This window comes from Saccostrea cucullata, unplaced genomic scaffold, assembly GCF_032062105.1.
Source record: "Saccostrea cucullata isolate Sc308-1 unplaced genomic scaffold, CSIRO_AGI_Scuc_v1 ctg803, whole genome shotgun sequence".
In the NCBI taxonomy this organism is placed as follows: Eukaryota; Metazoa; Mollusca; class Bivalvia; order Ostreida; family Ostreidae; genus Saccostrea; species Saccostrea cuccullata.
This window is the reverse complement of record NW_026925701.1, coordinates 100,150-115,109: the sequence shown is the minus strand read 5'-3', so window position 1 is coordinate 115,109 and position 14,960 is coordinate 100,150. Positions and strand designations below refer to the sequence as shown.

Here is a 14,960-nt window from a genome sequence, read left to right as displayed (position 1 = left end):
CTATTTTTGGCGACAAAAACTGCAACATACAAGATCAAACTGTGCCTGTAAGCACGTTTGAATTTATTTAAAAGTTTAACGTACCGGTATGTAATCAAAGTATTCGGGTATTATTTAACTCTTATTTCAATTCCTATCTATTGAATTTTTGTGCGCCTGGATCGAGAGATCCGGGGCGAATATTGTTTTTGTCCTGTCTGTCTGTTGTCAACTTTAACTTTCGCCATAACTTTTGAACCGTGGGAGAGACTTCATATTTGGTATGCATACTTCACTAATCTCTTTCAAATGATTTCAAGGTCAATGACCTTGCGACCTTGACCTTTATGCTAAAAATAGCTTTTATGAACTTTGGCCTTAATTTTTGAACCATAGGAGATAGAGACTTCATGTTTAGCATGCTTATTCCACTAATAAAGCCCTTTCAAATGACACTAAGGTCCATGACCTTTTCTGTGACCTACATGTATATGTTAAAAATAGTTTTTTGATTTTTTGCCATATTTTTTAAACCATAGGAGATAGAGATGTTGCAACCATTATTATAATCAAGTTCTTTCAATAATCAAGGAAAATGACCTTGTGACTTATATGCTAAATATAGTTTTTTGGAACTTTGTTGCCGCCGGGTTCATGGTGTTTTACAAACGCATCTTGTTTAACTCTTATATTTAAATACATATCTATTGAAACGTATATGCTGCAGTGCGGTATGAATGCTGTTAAAATAAATACTTATTTCATTTGAAAATTAAAAATCAAATCTTCCCCTTCCCAACTTTCTAGCATACCCCCAAATTATTTATATGAATATGAACAAAGTCGATAATCAATTTCAAGCAAAGACAGCAATGTTATTGAAGGGTCACACAGATACATCCAAAATAAATCTTCAAGATTTCATTATAAGTACTTTGACCTTGACAAAATGATATGGGTTTAAGATTTTGGACACTGATCCATGACAAAGCGCGCCTTCCGGTCTTGGTTGGAATCGAGTTTAAAAAAAAGAAAGGTCCTTTTTGTTCTACTATCTCTGTATCTAATAAAATTTCCACATCATAACTATATATAAATGAATGGCACAAATTAAAAAAAAAATACATGTAATTGCCTCTTGTTTGAGGAATTTATTAGTGAAACAAACATTTAGCAAAAGCAAAAGAGTAACAAAAATAAACGAATTCAATGAATGATATAAGGATATGATTTTACTGAATAGTCCCCATTATAAGCCTGGGTACATATGCATTGGTTTCACCTGATTTTGGAACGTATTATGTTGTGTATCATTCACACAGAAGGTCACAAGAACAACATAAACTCAATACGCTATTCTGAATAAATCACCAGGATAAATTCATGATCAACAACAAATAAAAGTTATTGTAATTCAATAAAAAAAAGTAATACAGTGTAATTTACAAATCTTAATAAAATTGTAAATAAAAACAGAGTTTCTCCCAAAACAACAACACAGAGCAAGTAATAAAACGAAGAAAATTTTTTTTTTAAATTTCCATTTTCAATTCCTAGAAAAGACTGTTTTAGCTTGGCAAAGTGCCAAATATATTCTTGTTACACATTTCACTCTTTCATTGCGTTTTGCAAACAATGTATTACGAGAAGAAAACATTGTATCGTGAGAACAAAAAAATAAAGATAAATTCCGAGAAATTAATGTTTGTATGGCACAACTGGCATCCTATACACAGACCCTGTTCGCTGACCTATGTTTAAGGTGCAAAATCACCAGTGTTCAAAAGAAAGCGCCAGACAACGCATCTTGATACGCTTAGCACTAATTCGGTATGATGGATATCAGCGACTAAGAACAATTCTAACAGGGATTAAACGATATTAGTCAAATCCAAGCTAAAGTTTGAAAGACAATATGGGTCACAAGGTAACATTCCAGCCGAATCAAACGCCATCTTCCAAGTAATCTTGAATTACATTGGCTTCAAAACCCTCACTGGCCTGTCTAGAGAAAGGTTCAATTTCCTCAGAAGAGGAATCTGAGCTTAAAGTTTGAGTATATTCAGTTTGCATGCCATGCACCCCTACAAACTTGGGTCTTCCGTTCACATTTGTCATTACAGGGTTTCTACAACACTTTTTCTCTAACTGCTCTAATTGTTCTGAGCCAAGCTGCACACTGAGTTTTTGTCTCTGTTGCTGGCATCGGGCAAGGTGACTCGCAAAGGTAGTTTCCATCTTCTCTTTCAACACTTTAAGCTGTTGTATTTCCCTCTTCAATTTTTTGTGGTCCGTTTCCAAAGTCTCCACCTCCTGTTGTTAAAAAAGTATTACTTGATAAAATATTATAATTTAAAGTTAAATGCAATTTAAATACATTCCTATCAATAAAAATGTAGCTGCAGATTTGCAACGTTATACTTTTATATTTTAGTCTTTGACCATATTTAGCTTTATGGATCTTATAACGCTATAGATCTGCACCTAAAATAATGCTTTTTTGTTTCGTATTGCAAAGATGAAAGACGAAATCAAAGTACTCAGAAGTACAGAGAACCGGGCTCATTTACAGAGTAGAATGGATTTCTTACATGAATCACGTTTATATTCTGATGAAAAAATTATTTTAAAACTATCAATATAGTAAGACACTGACAGCGAGTTTTTCAATCCTAATACCACGGTCCGATTTTGTCAGAATCAGAATTAATCTGGTACCGCAGCTGAATGTAAACAAATTTCCCTCTCCTGCTTTATGTGTAGAGAACTACGGTAACACTGATTATCAAAAATCCTTACGCTAATGAACTATGTTCTTTGACTTATGAATTAAGTTTTCAAAGTCATTGCTACTAATGTTTACTTTATATAGAAAAACTTGTTTTATTTTTGTTGCTTTATTTAGCGTTTGTATTATCTCAAAAGCGGTTGAATATTTTTTGCACGTAACTTTAAATTGGCGACTATGGGGGTCAACATCCTGCCTTGAACAGGATCACAAATGGCAATTGCTCTTTGTAAGCCCGGCTAAAACACAAATGATTTTAGAATACGTGAAAATATATTCCTTTGATTAAATCTATGTATAAAGGTTTACACACTAATTTCATTCTCAGTATATTGTACTTTCTGACTTTTGTTCTTTAAGCTAGCAGATGTCAATAACGAATGCCGACAACAGTTGATTTAGACCAAACAAAAAACAACACTGAACAAAAAAAAAAAAAACAAGATACATGAAAGCAACCGGAAGTTGACTAAATAGGAGTAGTGTATTTATATGTAATAGCATGGCTAAATGAAAAGATAGCACAGTATTTAAGGTTACACTTATTATTGATCACACAGCCACGAGTAGGAGAGAGCTATATGCGAACTCGTCCGTGGCTTGAGACGATGTAAAAATTCTTCCAAGCGAAATTTTTGAAAACAGTTTCGGAAATCATCATTCACATAAAGCATTTTAGATGATAAGTAAAAATATACTTAGAAAGTTTAAAGGAAAGTCCGAATACATACCTTTACTAGACTTTCTTCCTTCATTTTCCTTTTTTCTCGACTGTAGTTGGCAGATCTTCTATTTCTTATCTTTCTCAGCTCTTGCTTTTTCCTTTCCTCCTCTGTCAACTGAAGATAAGAGAGAAAAAACTGCAATATTCTAAGGGATATGGGCTTTACAGCCCTGCACAAAAAAAATTGAAAGTATATCATAATAATTACATCATTAAAACTCTTTTGAATTGGGATTCTAGTCTACGTTTCTGATTAAACGAAAAATGCAAAATATACTTGCATATTATGACTTCCTATAACTTGCTTTATGAGATATATACTGTACATGTAAATCTACTTGTATGGAATTTAAAATATATTTTTCTTTCCTTCTTATAAGTGTAAATAATATATGCAAAAACTTGTAGTTTGAAATCGAGCAGAGGCTATATTTCTGGCGAAATTGTGGTGTATGAAAAATATTTCCCTTTTTTCTGCTTCTAAATATTACAGATCGAACAATGATTTTAGTTTTTAAAAAATAGACACTAAAAGAAATTTCATGTAGTGACTAAAACCATAAGTTTAAACTGCAAATAAAAATAAATAAATTTAATTTCTAAAGAAACTCCGATATTGTAAGCTTTAAATTTTGAAGGCTTCAGATCTAAGAACAGGTTTGAGCAAACCATCGACAGAAAGTGTTTGCCACTTTTACTGTACGGAAAAATTTTTTTTGTGTTTGTAGCATATGTAAAAATATTTCCTTTTTACTGTTTTTTTTTCTTTTTTTTTTTTAAATTATTACAGAAGAATTAACTTAGTTAAAATTCTAAACAAAGACTAAAAGAAATTTTCTGTAGTGACTGAAATTATTTTAACTACGGATTTAAATTTAAAATATATTTAATAAATTTGATTTCTGAACAAACTTAAATATTGTCAGCTTTAAAATTAGAAAGCTTCCGATATAAGAACAGGTTTGAGCAAATCATCAGTATATCAAAAGTGTTTTCCACCCTTACTTTACGGTAAAACTTTAATATTTTGTGTTTGTAGACACAGACACTTGTTAGCATGGTGATAAATCTTTAACCCTTAGCATTATAATAACATTATGGGGTTTATCTCCGAAACAATTAAGTCCCCGTGTTTGTAGCATATTGTATCTGTATATGACTTCATCACTACATACTGTACACATGAAAAATAAATAAATGAAGAACATTGAAATATTTTAAAGTGAAATTCATCACTACTTAAGAAAAATAAATAAATGAAGTATATATCGAAATGAAATTTTTCTAAGTGAAATTCATGTTAGCCAGATATATACATGTATATCTAATTTTGTTAAATCATTTATCTTAATTTTTTATATAAAAAAAATTCAAAATAAAATTAAAAAAAAAAAATTCCATTTAAAAATAGAAGTAGGCATCACATGATTAACAACAGTACATTTTTGAATCTTAAAGTCAAGGAAAAGATAATGGCATTGACTGACCTTGTTCCTAAGACAAAACGGTCAACATTAATCTAATTGATAGTATCTTTTAGTGATCTTGTCTTCTAAAATCTTTGAAAATTTCATCGGTTTTTAAATACAATAAATTTGAGACCCCCCCCCCTTTTTGAATCTCATACCAATACTTTTCCTCCCCCCCCCCCAAAAAAAATCAAACATATACACGCAAAGTTAAAACTAGACTCTAGAGAGATGATTTTAATTAAGTTATTATATCTATACCACAATTAAAAAACGAACCTCATATTTTGGGGGAGGATCAAATGAAACTTGTAAAGGTGCTTGTCCATTTTCCGTGTACTTTTTCTGGATTTTAGATTTAAGTCCATTCTTCACGAGTTTCAGCGCCTCACTTGCCGTGGAATTCCCGTTCGCTGGTTGGCTGTTTTCTACTTGGTCCGAGGAGGAGTTACTGTCCGAAGCCGAGGAGCCCAGGGGGACATCGGGGGCCGACAGACCCTCCATATCCAGGGCGTCAAATGCAGGGACCCTGCAAAGAGAGGAAAACGATCGATGTTTACATATTTAATAAAGATGGTTTAAAAACGATATCAAAATTTAAAGAACATTGGTTTAAGTGGATCAAGATAAATATATAATATGTTTTGATTTTATTCATGATTAATGACATAAAAAATGGAATGTTAAAATAAGGCTTTGCTGCAATTAAAAAAAAAAATTTCAATCATCCAGAAAAGACGTAAATGCCAATCATTGTCTTCAATTTTTCACACTTTATTTTCATTTTCTTTTCTCTAATTAGTAAATCTATCCAAAGTGCATAAAAATACACACCCATGAAGAATATCAACATGATCAAAGTAACTTTCGGCCATTGGATGCAGTCCAGCAAATGAACGTCTTTAGACAGTATGATGCAAGCTACTTATGATACTAGGAAATATCCATTATTTCGCTACAGAAAAATGTACATGCAACAGTGTGCAGATGATACGAAGGAAATGCAGGCAATCTGACTGGACCGATACAACCTGCCGCCAGGAGTAATCTTTTGTAGCCACTATTGATTTCCAAGATTGGAAAACCCATGTTTTCGCTAACTTATATAGATGAAACTATGAGAAATCACCTTTTCTATAAAAAGCACAAAGCCTTAAAAACAAACACAGAGAATACCTGTTTTTCTTGTGCATTAAAAAAAAATCACGTGATACAAATAATTACTTACGTTTACATAGATTTAATACCACAAATCTTAAAATAATGGCAAATTACAGACACAGCTTCACTGATCGTTATTCCATGAAAGAAAGCCAGTCTATAAATAGCAATGGAAAGACCTGGTTTATTTTTAGAACTGAAACTGGGCTATCGAAACCTGAATGTAATTTCGTGGCATATTTACTTCCGTTGGCAAGGTATAAACATTCGGTATCAAATACCTGAAATGCCATAAAATTGAACAAAAGGGGCATTGAAAAATCTGTCAAGGCCTACATTTGATAGTACGAGAGAGAGAGAGAGAGAGAGAGAGAGAGAGAGAGAGAGAGAGAGAGAGAGAGAGAGAGAGAGAGCACAATATACAGATTTAATTAAATACTCAGAATACAAAAACACTCATCAAGCTTGAATCTTATATATTTTGTATAATTATATTTTCGTCGATCACAGATCACATGGCGAACTATACAAACATTATGTACCCAGGTACATCCATTAGATAATGGAAATTAATTGCTTGAAATAAAATAATTGCAAAAATTTAACATCAACAATTTCTCTAAATATCAGACAATGACATGGACATGCAGGAATGTGCTATTTTAATCATTTCATTCTTAGGAATGTACAAAAGTATACAAGCTAACACATTTGACATGCGGTCCTTGGTCTACATGTTTATTTATAAGCAAGGCCATCACAACTATTAAAAGATTTTGGAAATTTTTAAATGTTTAATAGAAAATTTGCACAAATTTTCATTCATTTCTGCTTTTTTCCACTCAAAAGAAACTGCTTTGGGAAGAAAGCTTCATAAAGATTTTTCAACAAACCCCTGCTATACGTAAATTTAGAACGTGTTATTTTGTCTTGCGTCCTTTTACTTGAAATCTTATTCTTAGTCTTGTTTAGTATAACACCGTCCACAATGTTGTAGTCCAAGTCAGATATACGCTTGTACCTCTCGTTCGTCGTCTGATTGGCTGAGATGAGGAACACGTGGTACAGAGTAAATGTTCCCACCATCGGTATGAGTAAAGTAAAGGCCACCAGCATGAACACAATTCTTGGGAAAGTCATAAATAAATGCTGAAAATAAAAAAAAAAAGTATAAAGAAATTTTCAAAATTTTAGGTCAATACCCATCCTCACTTCAACTAAAAGGAGGGTGGGGACTAAAGTGCATTTTAGGGTCCAATATCAAAGTTAACAAAATATCACAGCAGGATTACTCTACTGGATTCAATTAGTTTTCAGGAAAATATATAATCGAGCAATGTACATGTAATACAACCATGGCCGTCGCGCTATCACATAATGCGCTGTCATGCTAACACAAGTTCGCACTACACGCCGTCGCGCTAATACACAACAACTTGTCACGCTAACACGAGGTCGCACAACACACTGTTGCGCTAATACACAACACGTTGTCACGCTAACACGAGTTCACACAACACGCCGTCGTGCTAACACACAGCACGCCGTCGCATGACATCGTGTTGCGCGAACTTGTGTTAGCGTGACAGCGTGTTGTGTGTTAGCGCAATAGCGTGTTTTTCTGAACGAGCTGTTAATCTTTAGCAAATGGCCCTATACCGACACCATAGATAAGGGATGGGACATGCACAATCTAAATTAACAAAAATTTTGTGGAAATATTTCTTTAATACTGTAGTATGTATTGATTCAAAAATGGGTTGCAACAGTCCTGAGGGGTGAAAGTAGAAGGGGTTGATTTTCATCGGGAAGGGGGATGATTTTAATCAATCAGACTGGGGTTGCAATGAATTCTTTGGACCTCAGATGAAACATTTCAAGCACGTAGCATCGTTTTTGAAAGTGGGGGGGGGCCAACCAGAGAAATTTTTTTTTTACTTACCTGAAAAAGTTGGCAAGCAAATAAAAAAAAAAAAACAAAAAAAAAAAATTAAAAGTTGCCAAAACTCGAAAATCCTATTTCGCGCGTGTGTGTGTGTGTGTGTGTGTGGGGGGGGGGGGGGGGGGTAGTGACCAACTTACTATCACTTCCAATTTTTTCCCTACAATCCTTGATATCCCTATACTATGGTAAAAAGTGGGGGGGGGGGGGGGGCAACCATCCTATCAATGAACATTTACTATAGTAAAGGTTAAGTTCGGGAAAAAAGTGGGGGGGGGGGGGGGGCCACCCCCCCCCCCCCCCTTGGCCCCCTCGGTTGCTACGTCCCTGCATTTAGTTGCTGGTTATCACATTGTCGTGGTAATGAAAAAACGAGAATGGTCTGACGTTTATGTATTTATGTACATTCGTCTATTAGTAATCAAATGTGCTTATATGGGAATTTTTATTGATCGATGAGATATTTCCGTCGACCAGTTCCTAATTATGGGAACTAAACATTTAAGATTATTGTGTACCTTTCTTGTTATTTCATTTTTTAAAGATTGACAGTGTGATATATTGTATAAGAATTTTTTATATGCGAGTTCCTATCAAGGAAGGTCAAACACGTACAACGTGCTTACGATGCCGAACAGGTAAGTGATTGGAATGTACATTAAATGTATCGATCATTCATAGAAGATATTTCTCAACACGGAAGTCTTTTAGTGCCAAAAAGTAAGAATAAATTGGAATACACCGTGTATACATATTCAAACCTAGTTTGAACATTTCACGATGTACATTTAATTAGCGTTGGTTGTCTGCCACCAAGGACAACACAGCGCATCGTCGGAAACCCACGGTCGGTCTCGCTTCTCTTACCTCGAGAGAAGCGAGACCGACCGTGGGTTTCCGACGATGAACACAGCGCGGCTCCATGGAATGTTTTTAAAAGGGGGTCCACCAAAATAAAAAAAAAGATGATTATTAAAACAAACTACTCCATGAATTTAAAGTAAAGTTATATTTTTATTTAGATTCCAATTTGTAAAACTTCAGCATTTACGGTGTAAATGTATGAGTCAAATATTTTTTACTACTTGTTTCGTTTTCGTAATGATGTCATATTCTCATACCACCCAAGCTCTCAGGTTACAACACGTGCAAAGTTACCGGTATTGTAATCTAGAGAGCAAATCTGCTATTATATCTAAATTAACATTGTCACGTTAGGATGGCATAATAAATTCAAAGGAATAAAAGAAATCTAAATAGTCGTAGGTTGTCTTTAAATTTGTGCTACTAGGAAAACCTATAAGCTTCAGATTGATATAGATCTAAAGCCCAAAGGTTATCGAAGAGGAAACACTTCTGCCGTATGAAACCGTTTTGAAGCAATAAATGCCAGAATGGTTACATGACACCGTTTATATGTTTAGTTTTTTTTATCAGGCACATTTTTTTTTCATTAAAAAAGCATTCTAGATTACATGTAATTCTAAATTATCGGTATAGCACATAAAATCAACATAGGGACATAATGCAATCTTACCTGGAAAAGAATAGAAAAGGTAATTTGTTGTATAGAGCCATCAGGTGCCATTACAGAAGTCTGCATTATTTTGTAGTGCTCCGTGTACAGGATGAGGCTTCTACTGGCCATCCAGACTCCATTAACCATGATGGCCATCAGGGACAAGAGAAAGATCACAAAGGTCCCATGATTCAAGCCTCCCACATCATTGTTTGTCCAAATACAATGGTGGTCAAATCTATGAACACACCTGTTACAAATACCTGGTAATAAATTAATAAATAAAAAATAAAAACAAGAGGCCCATGGGCCACATCGCTCACCTGAGCACTAAGGGTAGGAAAAAGTAGAAAATGGCTTTTTATTGTAAAGTTTAAATCCAAAAGTAGTCCCATGACCAATCATGGATTTGCTATTGTTTAGAAAATGATTTTTAAAGAATTTTCCTATATATATCTTTAAAAACTTTGGTCGGCCATTTTGGCCCCGCCCTACCCTTGGGGGTCATGATTTGAACAAATTTGAATCTACACTACTTGAGCATGTTTCCATATAAATATGATGAATTATGGCTTTGTCATTCTTGAGAAGAAGATGTTTAAAGAATTTTCCTATATATTTCTATGTAAAACTTTGGTCGGCCATTTTGCCCCCCCCCCCTACCCCGGGTTGTCATGATTTGTACAAACTTGAAACTCTACTACCTGAGCATGCTTCCATATATATATGATGAATTATGGCTTTGTCATTCTTGAGAAGAAGATTTTTAAAGAATGTTCCTATATATTTCTATGTAAAACTTTGGTCGGTCATTTTGACCTCGCCCTACCCCCGGGGGTCATGATTTGAACAAACTTGAATCTACACTACCTGAACATGCTTCCGTATAAATATGATGAATTATGGCTTTGTCATTTTTGAGAAGAAGATTTTTAAAGAATTTTCCTATATATTTCTATGTAAAAGTTTGATCGGCCATTTTGGCCCCGCCATATCCCCCGGGGTCATGATTCGAACAAACTTGAATCTACACTACCTGAGCATGCTTCCATATAAATATGATGAATTATGGCTTTGTCATTCTTGGGAAGAAGATTTTTAAAGAATCTTCCTATATATTTCTATGTAAAACTTTGGTCGGCCATTTTGGCCCCGCCCTACCCCGGGGGGTCATGATTTGAACAAACTTGAATCTACACTACCTGAGCATGCTCCCATATAAATATGATGAATTATGGCTTTGTCATTCTTGAGAAGAAGATTTTTAAAGAATTTTCCTATATATTTCTATGTGAAACATTGGTCGGCCATTTTGGCCCCGCCATACCCCCGGGGGTCATGATTTGAACAAATTTGAATCTACACTACCTGAGGATGTTTCCCCATAAGTTTCATCTTTCCTGGCACAGTGGTTCTTGAGAAGAAGATTTTTAAAATATGCCACTAAATTTTCATTAATTCCCAATTATCTCCCCTTGAATGAGGGCGTGGCCCTTCATTTGAACAAACTTGAATCCCCTTTACCCAAGGATACTTTGTGGCAAGTTTGGTTGAAATTGGCCCAGCCGTTCTTGAGAAGAAGTCGAAAATGTGAAAAGTTTACAGACAGACGGACAGACAGACGGACAGACAGACAGACGGACGCCGGACAAAATGTGATCAGAAAAGCTCACTTGAGCCTTCGGCTCAGGTGAGCTAATAAAGGTAAATAACAAAGATCAAATTATTCCCCCCCCACACACACACACACACCACACATACATACGCTCACTTTGTTTATCCATATACTAGTATACAATTATAGTTAATTAAACCTATGGACAAACAGGTTACAAATACCTGAAAATTTAAAATTATTATACTTCACTCAAACATACAAATATTTTTTAGGGGCCAAAGTGATTCATTGTGCACTTAATACATGTACAGTGTACTTGAAACTGATTTGGAATATAGAAGATGGAATAAAAATTTAAAAGGGGAATCATAGATCTATTACCATTGGGTCATGTTTTTATGAGTGATGACTAAAAAGAACATGATGAAAATATGCAATATAATTAAGGTTCAAAAACCCTCTGTTCACTCATATAAAATGTTGCCTGAACCTTAATGATTTTCCAAAAGAAAAGTATTTTATAAGTAAAATACAAACAATTATAGCATAGCTTGCAGGGCAAAATTGGACAAAAAAGACACTTCAACTTGGCAAATTTATAAAGGAATAATAGACATTTATGTCATTAAGAGTTATTGTAGTTCATTACAGGATCAGAGTGCACAGCTTAATGGGCATATATATCCTTGACTACCTCCACTGCTGAAAATAAGAATCCATGTTGTTACGTGTACTTAGTCTCAAGATCTTAAACTGGACGTACACTGATCACAATCTGAACATTAGATTCACATACTCTTTTCCACCAAGTCAATAAAATTTTTTTTTCTCTGCTTGACGGAAAAGGGCAATGAAATTTGGATTGTAATGCTCCTTTTAAAAGAAGTTGATTGCTCTTGGTCTAGTGACCAAGAAATCTGTTAGTAACCAACATCCCTGACCTGAGTATGATTTTACTTACTGCAGTGCTTAGATCTGGCAGGTTTCTCCAGAAGACAGGTAGCACAGTTTACTCCAGGTTTAAACATCTTATTGTCATAAGGATATACATTCCTGTATCTGTTTATTGTCCTAGCATTAATGATTCCCGGGTCCTCCATGCAACATTTATGGTAGAAGAAGAGGTTAAGGAAGACTAGGATTATGGGTAATATCACATGATTCTCATTGTGTATAAATTTATACAACAAAGGTATAATGTCAATTATGTACTCAATGTGACCAAGGACCATCATTGTTCCAAAGAACACACGGAAAAGTTGGTTCCTAGAATAAAAAAAAATTGGTTTGTACATGCTAATGTGTATGGTATAAAATAATATAATTATGTCCATAACAAGATGGTATATTTGTAATGTTTTGGCATGTCAGAATCTTATACATATATAAGGGCTCTTGAATCTCTATAATTCAGGTCATTTAAAGGCCCCTCCAGTATTCAAAAAAGGTACATTTTTTCCCAATGAACCATGTTAATTTCCCAAAGGCAGTACATGTCATTCTTACCTAGAGTTTAATAAAATGTGTGTTTTTGTTAAAACAGCTTCTGTCCATTTCCAAGGCACAATATGTCTTAGGACCTAGATAAGAGATAAAAGTAAAAGACAAGAAGAATAAATCACTTGTAAAACTTGTCCAACCCAGATACATGTACTTGTGATTCCATACAAACTGGACAGATAAGAATAACATTCTGGATACTCAAATTATATATAAATTAACTGAAAGGAATTATTGATATTTACAACTGAAAAAATTTCAGTATACACAACATCAATTTAGACAAGTTTCACAGTTTACATGTAGCACTTACCCTCCAAGTAAGTTTTCTGAACATTCCCAATGGGCCATGTTTCAAGTACTTGCTGTCAGCAAACAGGTACAGAAGCAGACAGACAGTGAAGCCCAGCACATACAGCACAATCAAGTCCAGGAAATTCATGCTAAAATATCATAATGTGATTGGTAGAAGTACAGTTAAATTAGAAGTGTGTTTACTTCAAAAGAAATACAAATCTTAAATGTATGCAAAATCAAGACCATATTTCAAAGTACACTCAAGCCTGTATTACACAAGCCCTTTAATTTGTTAACAGAAAAAAAAATTATTGTCCCTGGCTCTGTGGCTGTTAGACTGATTTGATTGCCAGTGGCCAGATAGCTCAGTTGGTAGAGCACCTGACTGGAAATTCAGGGGACATAGGTTAAAATCCTAGTCCGGTCTGCATCATTCTCCTATTCTACATGTATAACATTTGGTGCCATACGACGCCCAGAAAGTGATACATATGTAGGTGAAAGACCTGCCAGGAAAGAGCCTGGGTTGGTGTCTTAGGGGGGTTGAATTTAGACCTTTATTAGGAGAAATGAATGACGGTTCAATCTCTATTGGCCAGATAGCCCCTTGGTTTATCATCTAGGTTCCAATCCTGGTTTGGTTTGTCACAAGTTTTCCCTCTCACATTACAACATACAAATTTTCCTAACCTCTTGCTCATGCTGGAAAATTGAACTTAGAAAACTTACTACCAATAGTATATCTTTATATTAGGCTGTTCTAATGTGAGCAATTTGAATGGAGCTATTGCTCATGAGCATCCAAGTGAGCTAAAATTTGCACATTGGTTAGAACACCCCCCCAATAGAGAATATTAGAGACTGTAACAATCTGCACACGAGCAAAATCAAATTCTACCTCATTTGCATACATTTCTTACAAGATTCTATGTATTAGAATGATAAGGTACTTACATTTTGCAGGACAAAACATCAGAAGGGGAGTTTCTAACATCTGTAAGGAATATTTTTGTCACTAAGCAAATGCTGAAATAATGAATTGGATAATTGAGTAAATCATGCTCCTTTTCGATAAAATCTTTTGTATATATTCTGAAATAATATGAAAACCACGAATTAAATAGGTATTCATATAATCAGAAGGATAAAATCATCGAAATAAACTTATTTTCATGATTCTGTCGGTGGTAAGATACACCGGAAATAGCCTTAGCACAGTAAAGGTAAATCTAAAGTCTATCACGGCCGAGAATATTTTCCCCGTCAATCTCGACGCAAAAAAAAGACGTTACTTTTCAGAGATTGTTTGGCAAAATTCATCGTCGCAAACCACGGCCAAAATGTATGCTCCTCTCCCATTCTGGAGAGAGCTATATGCGGACTCCGGACCGTGGCTTGAGACGATGGGCAAAAATTGTAAAAAGATTAATAAAATAAATAGTTTTGAAGTTTTATTGTTACGAAAACCCATTGGGCTCATTTACGTAGGTTAAAAAATAAAATTTTCGCGTTATAACCACAGATGCTTGAGGACAGGACCCCCCCCCCCCCAGTACAGACCCCCGGGCCTTTTTTGATTTTTTTTCATAAACTATCCTTAAGTAACATATTTATGATGTTATCCATACCATCAAACCGAAAAATTACGAAAAACAAACAGTTTATAAAAATTCGTAACCCACTCTTTATATATATAGTTTTTTATTAGTTTTTAGCTCTACTGGACAGAGACCAGAAGAGCTTATGCGATAGTAAGATGTCGGTCGTCTGTCCGTCCGTCTGTCTGTCTGTCTGTAGACAAGTTTTCAAAACGCTACTCCTCCTACAGTTTTGGTCTGAATTTAATATAACTTGGCACACAAGTAGACTACTCTAAGATACATAAAATAGTGCATCGGTTTTTGATTTCGATGAACGCTGTGAAATTCCTTTAAAATGCTACTCCTTCTACAGTTTTGATCTG

The 14,960-nt window shown here is 34.7% G+C and overlaps 1 protein-coding gene across 1 annotated transcript; it reads right to left on the bottom strand.

Annotated features, from left to right (window-relative positions):
• Positions 1-1,101: 1,101 nt before the first annotated feature.
• Positions 1,102-6,457, bottom strand: LOC134269627 (transcription factor kayak-like). Its single transcript, XM_062751831.1, has 4 exons — positions 6,189-6,457; positions 5,240-5,489; positions 3,499-3,606; positions 1,102-2,292 (listed from the first exon to the last, which is right to left on the bottom strand). The coding sequence occupies exons 2-4, from the start codon at positions 5,462-5,464 to the stop codon at positions 1,924-1,926; spliced, it is 702 nt and encodes a 233-aa protein (XP_062607815.1). The 5' UTR covers positions 5,465-5,489; positions 6,189-6,457; the 3' UTR covers positions 1,102-1,923.
• Between the last annotated feature and the right edge of the window lie 8,503 nt (positions 6,458-14,960).

What these genes read in the sequence shown, in the direction of transcription:
- LOC134269627 (XM_062751831.1), bottom strand. Translation starts at nt 5,464, where the DNA reads ATGGAGGGTCTGTCGGCCCCCGATGTCCCCCTGGGCTCCTCGGCTTCG. An exon ending in ATCCTCCCCCAAAATATGAG is followed by an intron (nt 3,607 to 5,239) that starts GTTCGTTTTTTA and finishes TCTTATCTTCAG; the next exon opens with TTGACAGAGGAGGAAAGGAA. An exon ending in AGGAAGAAAGTCTAGTAAAG is followed by an intron (nt 2,293 to 3,498) that starts GTATGTATTCGG and finishes TTTTAACAACAG; the next exon opens with GAGGTGGAGACTTTGGAAAC.